We start from the raw sequence: 15831 nt of genomic DNA, 5'->3' as shown, positions 1-15831 counted from the left end.
GTGGAAGTTCAGGAACAATGGAGACTCAACCACCAAACAAATTATTGTTAAACTAAATATCTCTTCAAAGAGGTACTGAAGGACTTGACAAATGTTAGCTGGTATTTATCAGGAATCAGAAAGATTTACCTTCACTTTTCACTGGCATCTGATAAACCTTCAAAGTTTCCTTCAGACAACTCAGACTTGCAGCATCTGAGATGACCAACATCACACTATCATCTTCTGCAGTGGCATCTACCTTACACATACAACTCCTAATGGATCCTTTACTTCTTACATTGGTATTTCTGAAGAGTTTCCAGATTGTTTGCACTTCACTAGTACTGTAGCAAGCTTTTCTCAAAATTCCTGTAATTTAAAAAGTGGGGTGTAAGAGCTCTGTGCACACATGGCTTTGAATACAGCACTGTTCCACCACGCTGCAAACTTTCCACATTTACAAGATGGGAATTTAGGCCCTGGTCCAATACCCACTGCAGGCACTGAAAAGACTTCTATTGCTGTAAATGGACCTTGGAAGGAGGCCTTCTTTAAAATTTTTTAATGTGTCCAAAATTTACTTTGCAACAGATAATTTTCCCCTTGTTATTACTCCCAAATCGACCGGTGAGTTTGAATCGACTTTGAATAAAGCCATTATTTTTTCATTTTCAGATTTTATTTTTTTTAGCTTTCCTCAATCAACTGAGGATTCAGATTCATCTGAGGTTCAGTTTAAACAACATAAAACTTCTCCCTGACAAGGGACACCCTGGTAACTGTGGGCATTCATGGACCTCGGGGATTCAGAACAGTGATTGTGCTTCACAGATTCCACCCCAAACTGCAGAGACAGAGCTGATAAATTCACATTAAGGAAATGAATGACAGTCCACTGATGAGATCACACAAGGGCATCAATGCACAACTTCCATATCATGTCTAACACCTCCTAAAAATGCAGCACTGGCTTTCTGTCAAGGGCCTGAGATGTACTGACAAGGCACACAAAAGGAAATTTTCTTCTTACCCTCACATTTGTAAAACCCAAACCCAGTTAAATCCTCACTAAATTCTCTTTTATACCTTGTTTAAGTGTATTAAGCATCTCCATCTAATTGTTCCTGCATGTAACCCAGGAGAACATGTTGTAATTAGGTCATTACCACACGTGACCCAGGAACCTGAAGCTGGAGCTCGTTTTAAAAAGTAGCAGAGTTGTTATTACCATTACCAGCCTTTAGACCTTCCCAAATTAAAGTGCCTCACAAAGACACCATTTCCAAAGGAATCTAATCCCCATTTCATGTCAACCAAGGACTGAAGACCAAAATTAACACAAGGCAGGTTACCCAGTGTAATCACATGGCTTTGCAGTAAGACTTTGGACAGTTTCATGAAAATATGTAGTATATTCCCAGAGTTACTGTGCCAAGATATTACCAAGCTTCTCACAGCAACTAGTAGCAAATTAACACCTAATCCTGAGAAGGAACAGCCCCAGTGAATGGGCCACTCTGTTACAAATCATCTCTTTCAGCCTCCCATAATGTCAGGAGGAGCTGCCTTCAGTTAAATCTTAAATATTAAGAGATGCCCTCTGTCATTCCAGACAGGTCAGTGTGGCAGCACCACCGAACCAGGCAACAAAAATGAGCCAGAAAAAGTAACTTCTTTAAATAGTTGTTCTTGTGACCACTCCCTCTTTCTCCCCCCCCCAAAAAAAGACTTTCTGCAGGTCTTCAGTGCATTTCTAATGTGCATTTATCCAGTTATTCTAAAATATTCCCTCCAGTATCCAAAACTGTGGAAGTAAAAATCCCATCATTCCAAACCTGAAACACTTGACTGTTCCCTGGATCTTACCCTCTGCTTTTGGCAGTATTTCAGCTCCACAGACAATGCAATAAAGTCCTTTCTTGCAGGGCTGGTTGTGTGTTTCCTTCTAACAAGGAAAAATACACAAATGCATGTAAATACTAGTTTGGGTACAGTAACCACTCAAGATGGAAGCAGTTCAATATAAATACAATTGAATATGTCAAAACTGCTTCACAGAAATACACTACTTGAAATACTCAAAGGAATCTATTTGAATCAATCATTTAAACAAGATAATAATTAAAATACACACCCTGCTCAAAATGCTTCACCTCACTAAATAGAAACACTGTCATACAAAATATGAGGTGTTTTATAAGTCTGTAACGCTCCAGGCTATCAATTTGTTTGGAATTTTGCATAGGATGAGAGGTGCCCTTGTGCTTCCCAGGAGAAACAAAGGTATCTATTGAGTGTGTGAATAGAGACCTACAGCAAACCAGGCAGCTCATGAAGAAACTGCTTCACCTGTATTATTTCACTTCAGATATGATATAATAAATCATTTTTATCTCCCCTGCACCTTCACATTGAACAGCAGCTCCTTGGAGCAGGTCCTTTATCCCATCTCTGGGGGTACCTTTCTGTCCCAGCTGGAGCCACTTTTCCTAACTGGAGTTTTTCTTCTCCTGCATTTCCTCTGAATTTTCAATCCTTAAATAAATCCAAGATTTTATTATTATTATTTTAGGCAGCAGAGATTGTACCTCGCTATGATATCAGAGCATGAGAGGAATTTTCAATCATTTTTTATAGATTTGAGCAGTTCAAATAAATAATTCCAGGAAAGTTGGTACATTGACTTCCCTTCTCTTTGCAGGCTGGGCAGCCTTTAATTCTGGGAATCACCACAAATATATTAACTATAAAGGACATTCTTACCACTAACACATTAGTTATTAGATATAAAGACAAATTAGGAGTGAATTTACAGTTTTTACGACAAAAGAGAGAGTCCACCCATTACCCCTCAAACCCAGCAGTAATATAATGGATTATTGTCCATCAGTTGTCCCAGGATTTGAGTTTTTTTGTGGATAGAAATTTGTCAAGAAAATTTAGCATCTAGTAGGACAAATGCTGATATTTCATATTTTAAAAAATAACAGTTAAGGAGAAATTTGCTATAAAATGTATTTATAAATTATTGTGAAGTATCTGACACACAACAGGTCTTGTCTTAAAGGATTTCTAATCAAGTAAGATGCAACACGAGATCAAGAAAGGAACAATCTGCTCCAGATAAGAAAAGGGAGATGGATTTTCCTTTTTTTTTCTTTTAATGTTAAGGATTTAAAGACAGACAAATCTTCTGGAAGACAAAGAAGAGGCAAAGGGCCCTGGGCTGAGCAGACAGGCCCAGAGCTTAAGTGATTTCTGTTAACTAGTGAGACACACACGAATGTGAAAAGTGCTTTGGGACAGAAGATTTGGTTTAAGAAAACTGAGCTTTAAAGACTCCTGAGGATCAAATCCATGAATTCTTGGAGTGTGGCTGCAACCACCTGCCCCAGCAGTTGGTGGGGGATGTGGGACAGCTCCAGCCCAGCCACTTAATCAGCACTGAACTCGAAATTAAGTGTATTTATCTGGAGATGTGTCAGATGTTTGAACTGCTGCCAGCGCTGGAGCTTCTGCCCTCTCAGTACTTCAAACCCATCAGCATCCAAGGATTCAGTGAAACCCAGGAAAGCTAAGCCAGGAAAACATGATCCTTAGGAGGCATCAATACAGCAAGAATGTAACCAGAGGCCTTATACTGCCAGATCATGTGGTTAAAGAAATCCAACGGGGTTCTTGCCATTCCTGCAAACAAGTATCTCATTTTAAAAAGAAGCATTTTCTGCGTAAACAAAGGATACAATTTAAATCCTGTTGATATGAGAAGTTCACAGCTCTGCAAAGATGGATGTTATTTAGATGAACTTCTATGGAAAACAACCAGTTAATAATTTAATTTCTGCTCTCAGACAAAAAAAAAAAATATGAACCAATGTTAAGACTGCAAAAATGTTGCATCTTCATGTTAATGTGTGATGGAAATGAACAATCTTTCCTTGAAAAGTGAGGCACGATATGTTTTATTACAGAAAAAGCCTGGCTGCTTTGATTGCAATAAATGAAAGAAAAGTTTAAAATAATTAAAAAAAAAAAAACAGACCGAGGAAGACTTAAAGACCTTTATGTACAAATTCACATTGTTCTATATTGCATATAAAATGTGTTTGTAGGGCATACAAATGAGAACGTGTTTTCATGTGAACACATCCAGAGCCTGATCAAAAGAAACGAGATCTCACAGGAGAAAAATTTAAACAAACAGCAATTTTCATATCAAATAAATACAGATCTCTGAAGAAGCCTCTCATCATCATCAAATAGCAAAACGTTCAGACATTTTGACATAATGAGGGAAACAAAGTACTGAAGAATACACCTATTTTGGTGTCCAGGCTCAATCTATCATATGACCTGATCTGCAAAGATGCTGTTCTATAAATTTAATTAAAAAAAAAAAAAGCCCTAACAAATGTAGGAAACTGTAATTTGATGATATGGGTGTTTGGCTTTCTGAGGAAAAACACTATTATTTTATGGTATTTAATGGTGAATTAAATCTGTAGTGGACAAACCTCCTCAGCCAATAACAAGAAGTAAGATCCCACTTGGGCTTGGATTTAGAATTTCCAGACATGTTGTCCTTTACCACGCAGGCAGGATGAGGAACCTTAACTGCATCTCTAGAAAACTGCAAGTTCCATAAGTTTCACAGTGAAAAACCAAAAAAAGTGTAATAAGAAACCAAGTCTGGGAGCAGCTCAGGTGAGATGAGCAGGAGAAAACCACCACTGCTCTGGGGTGAGGCAACATTTGAACAGCTGCTCACTGGGATTCCCACAGACACCGTGCCCAGGGGCTGCTGTTGCTCAAGGGAAAAGAGGACACACCTTTATTTCGTGTTCTGGACAGGCTGACTCTCCGTTTGCTGCTGTCCATCCCTGGAGCTGCTCCCTGCTCTGCTCCTGCTGCCCCAGCCACCTCCACGTCCTGAACTGCACTATCCTCACTCCTCTCACTCTGCATCACTCTGGAACTCGGGCTCCTGCCACCAGCCTGGCCCTTCTCAGTCACATTTTGTGTTTCTGAGGCGTCCATGGCAAAAGGTTCCTCAGACACAGGGGGGTTTCCACGTTCCACCTGATTCCCGTCTGCCCGAGGGACTGGGAGCAGGGCTTGGATTTCCTGTTCCTCTGGTTCTGCACCATCATCATAGAGCTCTGGGCTGAAGTAAATACTCTCATCCTCCTCCTCATCCTCTGCACACACATTCAAGGTGGAAAGCTCAGCCCTCCCTCCTGCTGTGGGACACTCTCTGCAGGGCTCAGCTGGAAGCTGGAGCTCTTCAGCAACTGGAGCCTCGGTATTTTTAATTGAAAAATGAGTTGTTTCCAAACATGATTCTGGTCCACTTGGTTTATGCTCTGCAGTTAACGATGATTGGCATTGATTTAAACTATCACTAAGTTCACTGGGCCCATTCACACCCTCTCGTCTGCCATTAGCTGTGGCCCTGCAGCTCTTGGCCACAGGCAGAGGTGTTGAAGTCAGTGGTTTAAAGCAGCAATTCTCCCTCACAATATCACCATTAGTCCAACCATTCGTGTTTAATGTCTCTGGTTTAGTTGTTGGCACTTTGGGTGTGGAGTCCATACGCTTTCTTCTTTGTTTCACAGGGTGAGAATGACCCTCTACACCAACTTTCTGGCCACCTGTGAAAAATCACAAAACATAAATTCATTGTATTTGGTTTTCTCCTCTCATTTACAGCATGTTTAGCACATCGAAATTACCACTGTTTCATCAGGTCTGCAGTCATTTTACAGCACTCATTAAGAACAATACAAAGAAAAGCCCAGATATTCCAACCCCCTTTGCACATGAATTGCCTGAATTAAATCAACAGATTAACTGGTGTTTGTAAAGATACAGCATGATTGGATTGGAAATTTGTAACTTTTATTATTGTACTCTTATCTTATTCACATCTTTCTTGCCTGAAATGAAGTCATAAGCTTCCCTAAAATTTAGGAATGGGTAAATATTTAGATGTAAAGGTGGTACTGAAGGAGATCCCATGAAAGGTGTCTCACAGCAATGTCTATACAATAGATGTAGGTTGAACCAGGGCACTCATCTTGCAATTATGTTAATCTTGGCCTTTCAAATTTTAAATGATTTTCATCGTTTTCAATGGAAAAAGAAATTCAGGTGAAAACATTTCTGATTGTGCTATAAACTTAGCAAACATCATCAATTGTTTTAAGATGGAATAACAATTTTAGTCTTGAGCACAGCTCATGGACAGTTGTGAATAACTATCATTTTCCACCATAGTAATTTTAAAAAACATTTTCCACCATTCTGTAATTTTAGAAACCATTTGTTTCTTCCAAAAGAGATGCAACTTCACACTCAAGATTGCTGAGGAAGGTTTTTCCTACTCTGTTTCCCTGCTGCCACGACTTTACTTGGCCGATAGGAGAAATTCCCTTCGGAACCCAAATTTTGCTCCCGGCTTTTGGCAGGAACCTCTGGTGGCAGGTGAGCAGCTGCCTCTGGTTGAGAGCCCTGTGCCAGGTCCTTGGAATCCGGAGGGATGTGGAGAAACTCCCTGTTGTTGTGGGAGGAACAGTCACCACTCCGGTTCCTGGCAGCGAAGGCCTGCAGGGATTCCAGGGCGCTGCCAAAACTCCCGTGGTGCTGGATCTGCTGCCGGATCCACTTGGACAATCCTAAGGGAAAAAGAGGTGTCACTGCAGAATGACATCATCTACACCAAGGATTTCCCATCACTAAAGAGCATCCTAATATTGCAAATATTTCTATGTATAGCCAGATTCACAAAGATGACAAGAAGCTGCTCATGAAAGTACCAGAATTCATTTAATAATCATAATAATTTATTTAATCCATGGTACTATTTTCATGAGTAACACTAACAATACCCTTCTTTTCCTTTACCTTTTTCACCAGTCTTTTTTCAGGTTCAAACTGCATTGCATAAACATCACTATATTTCTTTTATGCCTGAGTGCTCATTTTGCTTGGTATCATGAAATATTTAAAAGCAACTTACACAGAAGTACAGGTATTTATTACCATATTAACAGGGTCTGATAAAAACTGGAATATAATGAACCTTTTCATAGCTTTGTTTCAGATTAAGTACCAGTAACTCAGATATTCAGAATCACTGTCCAACAGCTACAATAGAATACAACACATTTCTAGAACTACAATATACATGCTCCTATCAGAATAATATTTAAAATGCTCAAATACCAGATGTCCAGAGCATAAAAGCTGTTTAGATGATGTAGGAACACACGAGGGTGAAGTAAAAACTGACTTCCTTGAGTTTAGAAAGTGGTTTTGAAATCATTTAAATATTCTTTGATTATCAGTTGAAAAAGGAAAAATAACAACAGAGAATTCGATTCCTGTGTGAAGTTTTACATTTTAGAGAAAGGGATTTTATGAAGCTTTGATTATTTGTGCTACTATATGAATTACTTTTGTTTACTTAAATCATTTAAACGTATTTTTAGTACAAACAGACCCTTCAGAGCAGTTGGACTCAACTGCAGCAGCTGAGCTCCACCTGCTGACAACACCCAGCACGGGCTGGACACCTCACTGCCCATCTCAGCCAAACGGGCAGGAACAGAGAGAAAAATCACAGTCCTGAGCAGATTCTTCTCTAATTTTGATTTCTTTGTTGAGGGAGTGGTTGTGACCTGTTTTATTTCATCTGCCTTTGTTTCTACCCAGGATAAAAGTACAAACAGAGGAGACTTGAATATCGAGCATTTGGTGGTTCAGTTTGTGTTCAGTGGATATATTTTGTTATGTCTTTCCCTACTCACCTGTATTTGTATGACATATTTCTGTCATTCTGAGTTTTCACTCTTTGATAACCCTGGGAACTTTCCCAGGAGGATTTTTGCAGCTTACCAGTGATGTATTTATTGGGGTTATTCCTGAACCGGTCGTCAACCAAAATCAGAGCCCCCCAGTCGTTCCTGTGCCTTATACACCTGAGAGGGGGCAACAAGAAGGGGGTAGATGGAATTAAAATCACATACATTCTTAACTGGGCAGTGTAAATACTGAGAAAAAAAAAAAGTAAAACTGCAAAAGAAAAAAAACCAGGCTGATAAAACTGCAAGTAGTTTTTTAAATAACTCTGTACTTTTGGTCTCTAAACCACAGGTTGTTCTTAACTCTCTTCAGTAAGGAAATGAATTATGCTACAGATCAAACACTGTTGAGTTCCTAATTCAGTTGTCAGAGACTTACAGAAATAGAAATAGTCACTTTTCGTGTGTTGATATTATTTTTAACGTTATTTGGGTTTCTGTACTGTCTGCCAGAAAAAGAGGATTAAAGAACAGCAGTAACATAAATGAAATATGGCAAAGAATCTGCCAGGAACAGTTCAGGGTTATTGTCCCCAGGGTATAAGAAGGTTCATGTACATTTTTTTGAGGGTGATGTTTACAAATGTACATAAAAGCACAAGAGTCTCAGAATCAGGGCTTCAAACTGCAGTGACAGGGTGGCTCTCAAAGAAAGAATTATTTATCCTGGAATCTCTCAGTGACAGGAAAAGCTACCAAAAAAAATCTTTAAGAAACAGATTTCTTGCACTGGTTCTGCTCACTTCTATCCCTGTGGCATCTCTGCAGGAAGAAGCTTTCCTGTCTACTGGAGAACTTAATCTTAACTTTGTGTGATTTTCTGGTTTTATCAAACTACTCCTCACACACTGTCATCCTTCACCAGAGCTCAGTCTAATGGTTTTATACACAATTTAGACATTCATGTCAGAATGGAAGTCTGTTTTCTCCACTTCAGTTTAAACCAGTGGAATTTCATTCAAATGCAAAATTATACAATAAGCAATTTTCACTAAATCTAGATTATACTTAAAGTTCATTTCACAGTGACACAACTGCAGCTTAATTTCTCCTTAGATTTTTCTGGGCAAATTTTAACCAATGCTCTTACATTCCAAAGAGGAATCTAAGAAATCAGACCTGTAACAACAAGAATCTACAATATTTTACTAATGTTCCTATTTCTTTCAGTTTTCTTCCTGAGCCTTCATTTATGTCATCACATTTGCATTAGGTCTGACTCAAATGAGAAGAATCTTCCAGCTGATGTTTCTCATCTATAAATCTGTGTTTCTACCTCTATATACCCCTGACAGATGTGTGGCATCTGTGACAGACAGGGATGACAGTGATCATCTTTATTTATATGATAAATTTCGTTGGAGAAGGATGAATTAATTCTCCCCTGTTAATAAAATTTGGGGGAATTTTTTTTCAGCATCAGGAATGGAAAGCTGTACCACTTCTTCTAAATCTGGAAAGAGATCAGTGAGCACAATAATTGAATTGACCTTTTGCAAAGGTCTGAAAATCCCCACTGCTATTTCTCCCTTTCAAAAATACTTGTAGGCTGAATATCAAACAACTGTTCTGAGCCCACTGAGAGTGTGAACAATTAGTGCATTGGAAAAGCCCTGAGAATTTTCATTTGGTTTATAAGCTCAGAACTATTTGTCTCTGTTAAGGCTTTCCCTTCTGTCTCTCTGCACTACAAGCAATAAAACCTGCAACCAAACTGAAGAGGGTTCAATGTAAAACAAAACCTCTGAATTATAACAACACTCAAATGCACAACAGGCTGAAAACCAGAGAGTTGTCAAGCACTGAGCTGAGGGAGGTTGAATTTCTGCAAGATGAGGTTTTTGGCCTCATTTATCCCCTTTGTGTTAACAGGGAGGAATTAATCCTTAAAGATTTCACAAAATTCTACAGATACATATTTTTAATTATGTTCCATTTCTCTCACCTTCCCAGGGCTTGATTGAGAGCTCTATAAGCTTGAATTTCATACCACTGACTCCCTGATAAAAGGCCTCTTGTACTTTTGTGCTGGTCATTGTACTTCCTCTTTAATTCAACCTACAAGAGAAATCATAAAATATTTGGTTTATTAATCATGATGAAAATGAAATATTCCAAAAGGGTCAAAGAAGCAAATCAAATAAATTGATTAAATAAGAGAATATATAAAGTGTGCTTCAGTATTTCAACTCAATGTTTTTGCCTCCTAACCAATTATGGTTTGTACCCTTCTAAAATGATTCTTAGGAGTGATCTGTAACAATAATTTCAATCTGATGACACAAGCACCACACATTTCCCTAAATCCCTGCTCCAGCAGGAGAAGGATAAGCTGTTCCCACAGGCAAACTCTCCCCAGGTACAGGGAGATGGAGTCCAGAGCCCAGTCTGATGGGAAATGACCCCACAGAGATGCTGACCCTTCCCTTGATCCCAAATCCCAAGCTGTTGCTGGCACCAGGCCACGCTTTTCCCAAGTGAGGACGAAGCAAAAACAACTTTTCTTCTCCCACAGAAGCTAAGAAAGAGCTTTAGGGACAGAGTGGCCTCTCCCAAGAACCAGAAGTCACCAACACCAACCCTAATTCTCAGTTTGGCATCACCCTGTGGTTTTTGGGAATGTTTCCCTGGCTCAGGGTGACCCAAGGCTGGCAGGGCACGGGCAGTGTGAGGAGAGAAAAACATATTCCCCTTTTTAAAAACACTCTATTCCTCCTGCTTCAAAAGCAGATCTAGAATCAACTGCAAAAGAAATCCCCTTGCCAATCCCATGGATAACAACACATATGATGCCTGCTCTGAATTTGAACATTATACACTGTTCCAACAAATACCAAAAGGATGTATTATTATTATTATTATTATTATTTTATTATTATTCAGAGAGGGAGGCTGAATTTTTTTTTTTTTTTTTAAAAACAAAACCATAAAACTACACCAAAAAGGGTCTTTCTGTTGCTCTTTTGTACAGTATTAACCTTTCTAAACTGACAAGTGAAAGGACACGCTTCAGGAGAGAAACCAGCAGACTTCTAACCTCTTCTGACAGGTAACTTTCAACTTGCATTTGGATAAGAAATTTTATTTTAGGTACTTATGCCCTTTAAATTGCCTGTCAAATTTACAAATTCAATCTTTGCAGCCAGAAAGCAAATTCAGTTTGATTTCACAGATTGAATATTTGTCCCAGTCACTCAGGATTTATTGACTGGCATGTGAGGTTTCCTTTGGAATTTTCCAAACAGACGACGATTTCTTCTGAACGGTTTGTGAACATTAAAACCAGTCCTTGAAAAGGAATTTGGGGTTATCTGTGCACTTCTACAAATGGAAATACTACAGAGAAATCAAAGGGAACCTTTCACCATTGGAAAAATTCACTCAAGGCTTTAAAACATAAGCAGTGACAATATACTCCCACCGGGGAGCATCAGCTGAGAAACAGCAGCAAAACCATAAATGTTACAGACTAAGGGTTGGGGTTTTTTTTTTTAAGGTCTAGAAAGGTATTTTGAGGCAGTTTCTGTCACGATTCGAAAGAATTTTCAAGTGTACTTTTCAATCATAATTAGCAATATAATTTTTTGTCTTCTACTCCTGGGAAGTTTTAGAACAGAAATTCTTCGGAAGAGGAAATTGTCACCAGTAAGAACAAATGGAACAAATGGAACACATGTAGCTTTACCAGTCTCTTACTTTGTTAGAAGACTGTTCAAAACAGTATTAGAAATTTTAGTCCTGCGTCTTAAGCTGAAAAAACTATGGTATTTTTAATTAAGTGCATGAAGTAAGAGGAGAATGCAAAGCAGTCTGGTCATCTCAATAAAATATATGACTTTTCCATCCTTCTAATACACATCAGTCAGGTAATCTCAATAAAATACATGACTTTTCCATCCTTCTGATACACATCAGCATTCTGCAAGTGTTTCTTGCTTGTTCTGCACCTCAGCCATTCTCAAGTGGCACAAAACCCCACACAAGTGTCTCGGAAACTTCTCCTTCCCGTTTGAATTGCAGGAGGAAGGGTTAACAGCAAACAACCAGGGGGTTTTCTCACTGCCATGATCCTGTCTCAGGGGGAGATGACAAGTTCCATGGCTGGGAGTTGGGTTTGCATGGGGAGGCTGCAGAAGGTAAAAGGCCAGCGCACGTCACCCTAATGCAATCGGAGCCCACTGCATTGGATAACTGCTGCCTGCCCAGCCATCAGATCCAACATGACATGGGACATATGGGAAAAAGCCAGGCTCTCCTGCCAGCAAATACCCTGGCTGTGCAGGAAACCACAGGCTAGAAGGGATTAGTTAAAATGTCAAAAGACAGCCTTTCACTTTTACCTGTTCATCCTTAAAAACACACTGGCGGCTGAGGGGCAGGATTGGCAGACAAAGAGCTGCAGCACGAGGCCCCTGGCAAGCTCTGCCATCCTGTAGCTGTCACCCAGATTAGGCTTTGATCTGTCTGGGAGGTCATGGGCACATCCACATTAACTCGAGTCTCCCAACATTATACCTGCTAACTGCTCCTTCTCTTAATGCTTAATTACCTCTGCATCTTCCACCGGGGAGCATCAGCTGAGAAACAGCAGCAGAACCATAAATGCCACGGACTAAGGGGTTGGTTTGTGGGGGTTTTTTTAAGGTATTTTGAGGCAGTTTCTGTTATGATTCAAAAGAATTTTCAAGTCTGCTTTTCAATCATAATTAGCACGATAATTTTTTGTCCCATGGCCACAACAACATCAAACAACATTTGTTATATCAGATTTTAAGTGGTTGAAAAACCACCGAAAAAAGTTGACTGCGGTAACATTCCTTCACACGAAGAAACTCAGACTTATTCAGGATTTAAGTGATATATAAATACATAAATGGATTTAAGTGACATATAAATACATAAATGGCTTTATACTGTGTTGACCATGGACTATATCCTGGCACAAAGCTCAGGCTAACTCAAAAACTAGAGCTTGTCTTTGGGCCCCAAAATAACCTGCAAATTCAGACACAGAACCTGCAGCCTCTGTTGCCTTTTTCACAACACACCAGGTTGACCCAGATTTATTCAGAATTAACAAACACGTGGCTGTATTTAACAGCAAGGTCTACAAATATCAATCTATTATGGATTAATTGTTTCTACAGAAAAAAATCATCAGAATCTTGTAAACTGATTTATCAGTGCCAGGATCGCAGGATGAAGGTTGAATGGGCTAAGCCATAGGACAATTTGGTTTTTATTTAGTGCAATTTAAATCAGCAAAATAAACTGTGTTTGGTCTAATTTCATCTGGCAATGTTTTGAGATTTTTTTTCAATGCATTACTTTACTTAACCAAACCCAACTGTACTTTGCTTTTTAAAAACAAACAGTAGTAGCAGTTCAAAATGTTTTTGTTTGACAAGTCAGGTCTGTTCTTTGACAGGGGATTGCCTCAAAAACATCTTCAACTGCCTCCTGTTTGCTCTGGTAGATTAAAAATGAAGTGCAGTTTGTAATCTGTGGATTACAAACCAGATTAGCCAGGAGTCTAAAGACAGAAATTCATGGATATAAAGGCACTAATGGGAGGAGTTAAACTGGACTCAGCTAAACCTGCCCTTCTCTGTCCAGCAGCACTTGCAGTGTTGTGCCAGCCCAGCTTAAAGCAGGAGACAAGCCCTGGAAAAGGCAACTAAAGCTGGAGCTAAAGGTGGGACCTCAACACACGTGTACAAACCATGCCCTGCTCACCAACACTCCCCTCCACAGAAATAAAACTCAGAAAAGGAATATAAGTGTTCCCTGGCATTCCACTGACTTGTTTCTCCGGTTTTATGGGAGGAAAAGTAGCAATGAAAACAAAGAGCACTGCTCACATCATCCAAAAGAATTTTTAAAGGACACATTCATGTTTAACATCGACTAATTCCCCACGTCTGAAAAACAAGCAGGCAGAAAAAATACCAGGTGGTCACTCCCCACTTCCACCCCCCCAAAAAAAAGACATAAAAATGTTTTTTAAGCAGATCTCCCGCCCCAAAAATCTCATGTGTCCACTTAGAGTCTCCCTTCCACCTGAAACAGCAGTAATTAGAATTCTCCAGGAACACACTTGCCATCTACTTTCCTCCTGACCAGTGCCAAGGAACCATAAAAGTCTGTAAGTGCAGGAAAGTTACAGACATGAAAACCCACTTCTTTTCTTTCACATCTGAAAATTCTCAAGTAGAAGCAGCATTAAACAGGGCAGTATTTAACTTTCCCCAGCTGACTTCAAAAGCAGGAACAACTGGGGGATTTAAGGCAAATAATGCGAATGTAAAGGCCTGGGTGAGTCCCAGAACAGGCTTCAAACATCCTCACCCTTCAGCAGAGCCACTCAAAGCTGTCTCTGAACACAATGTCTCAATTTATCAGCCCAGAGGAGAAAGATATTATGGCAGGATTTTATCTTTAAATGCTCCAAGTGCACTGTTAATACATAAACAACATGAAATAAGAAAGGTTTATTAGCTATATTCTACCAAATTAGATTCTGTATATTACTATAATTTATTAAGGCCATTCTAACCAACTCATATACCTAAATATGGCCACTAGACAAATATAACACACTTATTTTCACATGTAAATGCATCATTTCCTTAAAAAACAACAACAAAACCCCCAAACTGTGAATGAGACACGATCAATACTTTGTACTGCTCAATTATCAACAAGATGTTCTGACACACAGAAATAACTCAGGTGACCCTTTCTGCCTGAAAATTTCCATGTGCACTTAAAAGTTTGCCTTCCTTGGATAACTCTGAATAAAATAAGGAAACAACATCTCTGCAGATCTGGATCTCAGACTTGTTATATCTTACAGACTGTTGCATGTAAACAGGGGCTGTGGGATGATACTGGGCATCAGTGCAAGGGGAATGAAGATATAACCAAACTAGAAAAAGTTACTGAAATAAATAAAAAAAAGTCACAAAAAGTGGCAAATCAGAAACTATATATATGGGAAAATGCTGCTGGCTTGTTTGCCCATAACCCAAAAGGTTAAATATGAGCTGTGACCCCAAAAAAGCAAAGCCAAACAACCCAACAGACACGTTCTGGGGCAGCAGAGCAGCACCTTTGCTCTGTGCAGAGCTCTGTCCCTCTTGTTTGGAACCCCTGAGGTATTGGATGACCAAGTGCTGCCCCAGGATTCTCACACCCAACCCCAGTGCTGGAGAGCTGGGAACTCATGGGATGCTGGAGCAGTGAGCACTCCCAGGATTGTCAGCTCCAGCACTGGCACCTCCCAGGCACAGGCTCTGTGGGGTGACAACCCTCACAGCACGTCCAGCCCGGGCCCCCACACTCAGCTCAGCCAACAAATCCAACACAACCAAAACTCTGCTCCCAAGGGAGAATTCCATCCATCTGCAGTGGAGCAGAAGTGAAAAGTATCCAGCAGGTTCCCTCGAGGTCCAAGCCCAGGCCCTGCTGCTCCGGAGGGGCCGCGGGAGTGTCGGTCGTGCCCGCGGATCCCCACGGCGGGAGCTTCACCTGGAGAGCTCTGGACAGGCTCTGACAGCAAGGGAGAGACTGAAAGGTCACCCCCTGCTTGCTGAGGACAAGAGAAACACGGGAAAATCACCTGGAAACGTTCTGATGGAGCGGGAAGGTAAATTATGAACCGCGACGGGGGAAGTTCTGATTTGCTGGGTTGTTTCTCCGAAGGCTTCACTGCTGGGAATGTTCAGGGCTGATCTGTGGGAGCTGTGCCAAGGCACTGACATCCCAAATGCCATCCCCTGCTCTGCCACGTTACCTGAGCTCACATGGTCCCGCTGCATTCCACAGGATTTTCCAGCTGCTCCCACAAATCAATTTTTTCCTTAATTAACACAACTTCTGTTGGATGTAAGAAGCGTGTGGATGGCTTTGAGTTTTTACAATCATTCTTATTTGTGGAGAAGAGGGAAATACATTTGTTCATCATTTTTTACATGGGACCGGAATG

At 40.2% G+C, this 15831-nt stretch overlaps 1 protein-coding gene across 2 annotated transcripts in view; it reads right to left on the bottom strand.

Annotated features, from left to right (window-relative positions):
- Positions 1–15831, bottom strand: part of BRIP1 (BRCA1 interacting protein C-terminal helicase 1) — a 96329-nt gene that overhangs the window by 41782 nt on the left and 38716 nt on the right. For both annotated transcript variants that reach the window (XM_032707695.1, XM_032707696.1), the window contains exons 18-24: positions 9790–9902; positions 7879–7961; positions 6366–6656; positions 4812–5633; positions 2444–2517; positions 1849–1927; positions 130–351 (exon numbers count right to left, since the gene is read on the bottom strand). In XM_032707695.1, coding sequence (XP_032563586.1) covers positions 130–351; positions 1849–1927; positions 2444–2517; positions 4812–5633; positions 6366–6656; positions 7879–7961; positions 9790–9902 — 1684 coding nt within the window. The remainder of the gene's footprint in view (positions 1–129; positions 352–1848; positions 1928–2443; positions 2518–4811; positions 5634–6365; positions 6657–7878; positions 7962–9789; positions 9903–15831) is intronic.

This window comes from Chiroxiphia lanceolata, chromosome 20 (assembly GCF_009829145.1).
Source record: "Chiroxiphia lanceolata isolate bChiLan1 chromosome 20, bChiLan1.pri, whole genome shotgun sequence".
Lineage (NCBI taxonomy): Eukaryota > Metazoa > Chordata > Aves > Passeriformes > Pipridae > Chiroxiphia > Chiroxiphia lanceolata.
This window is presented reverse-complemented; position numbering and strand designations above follow the sequence as displayed.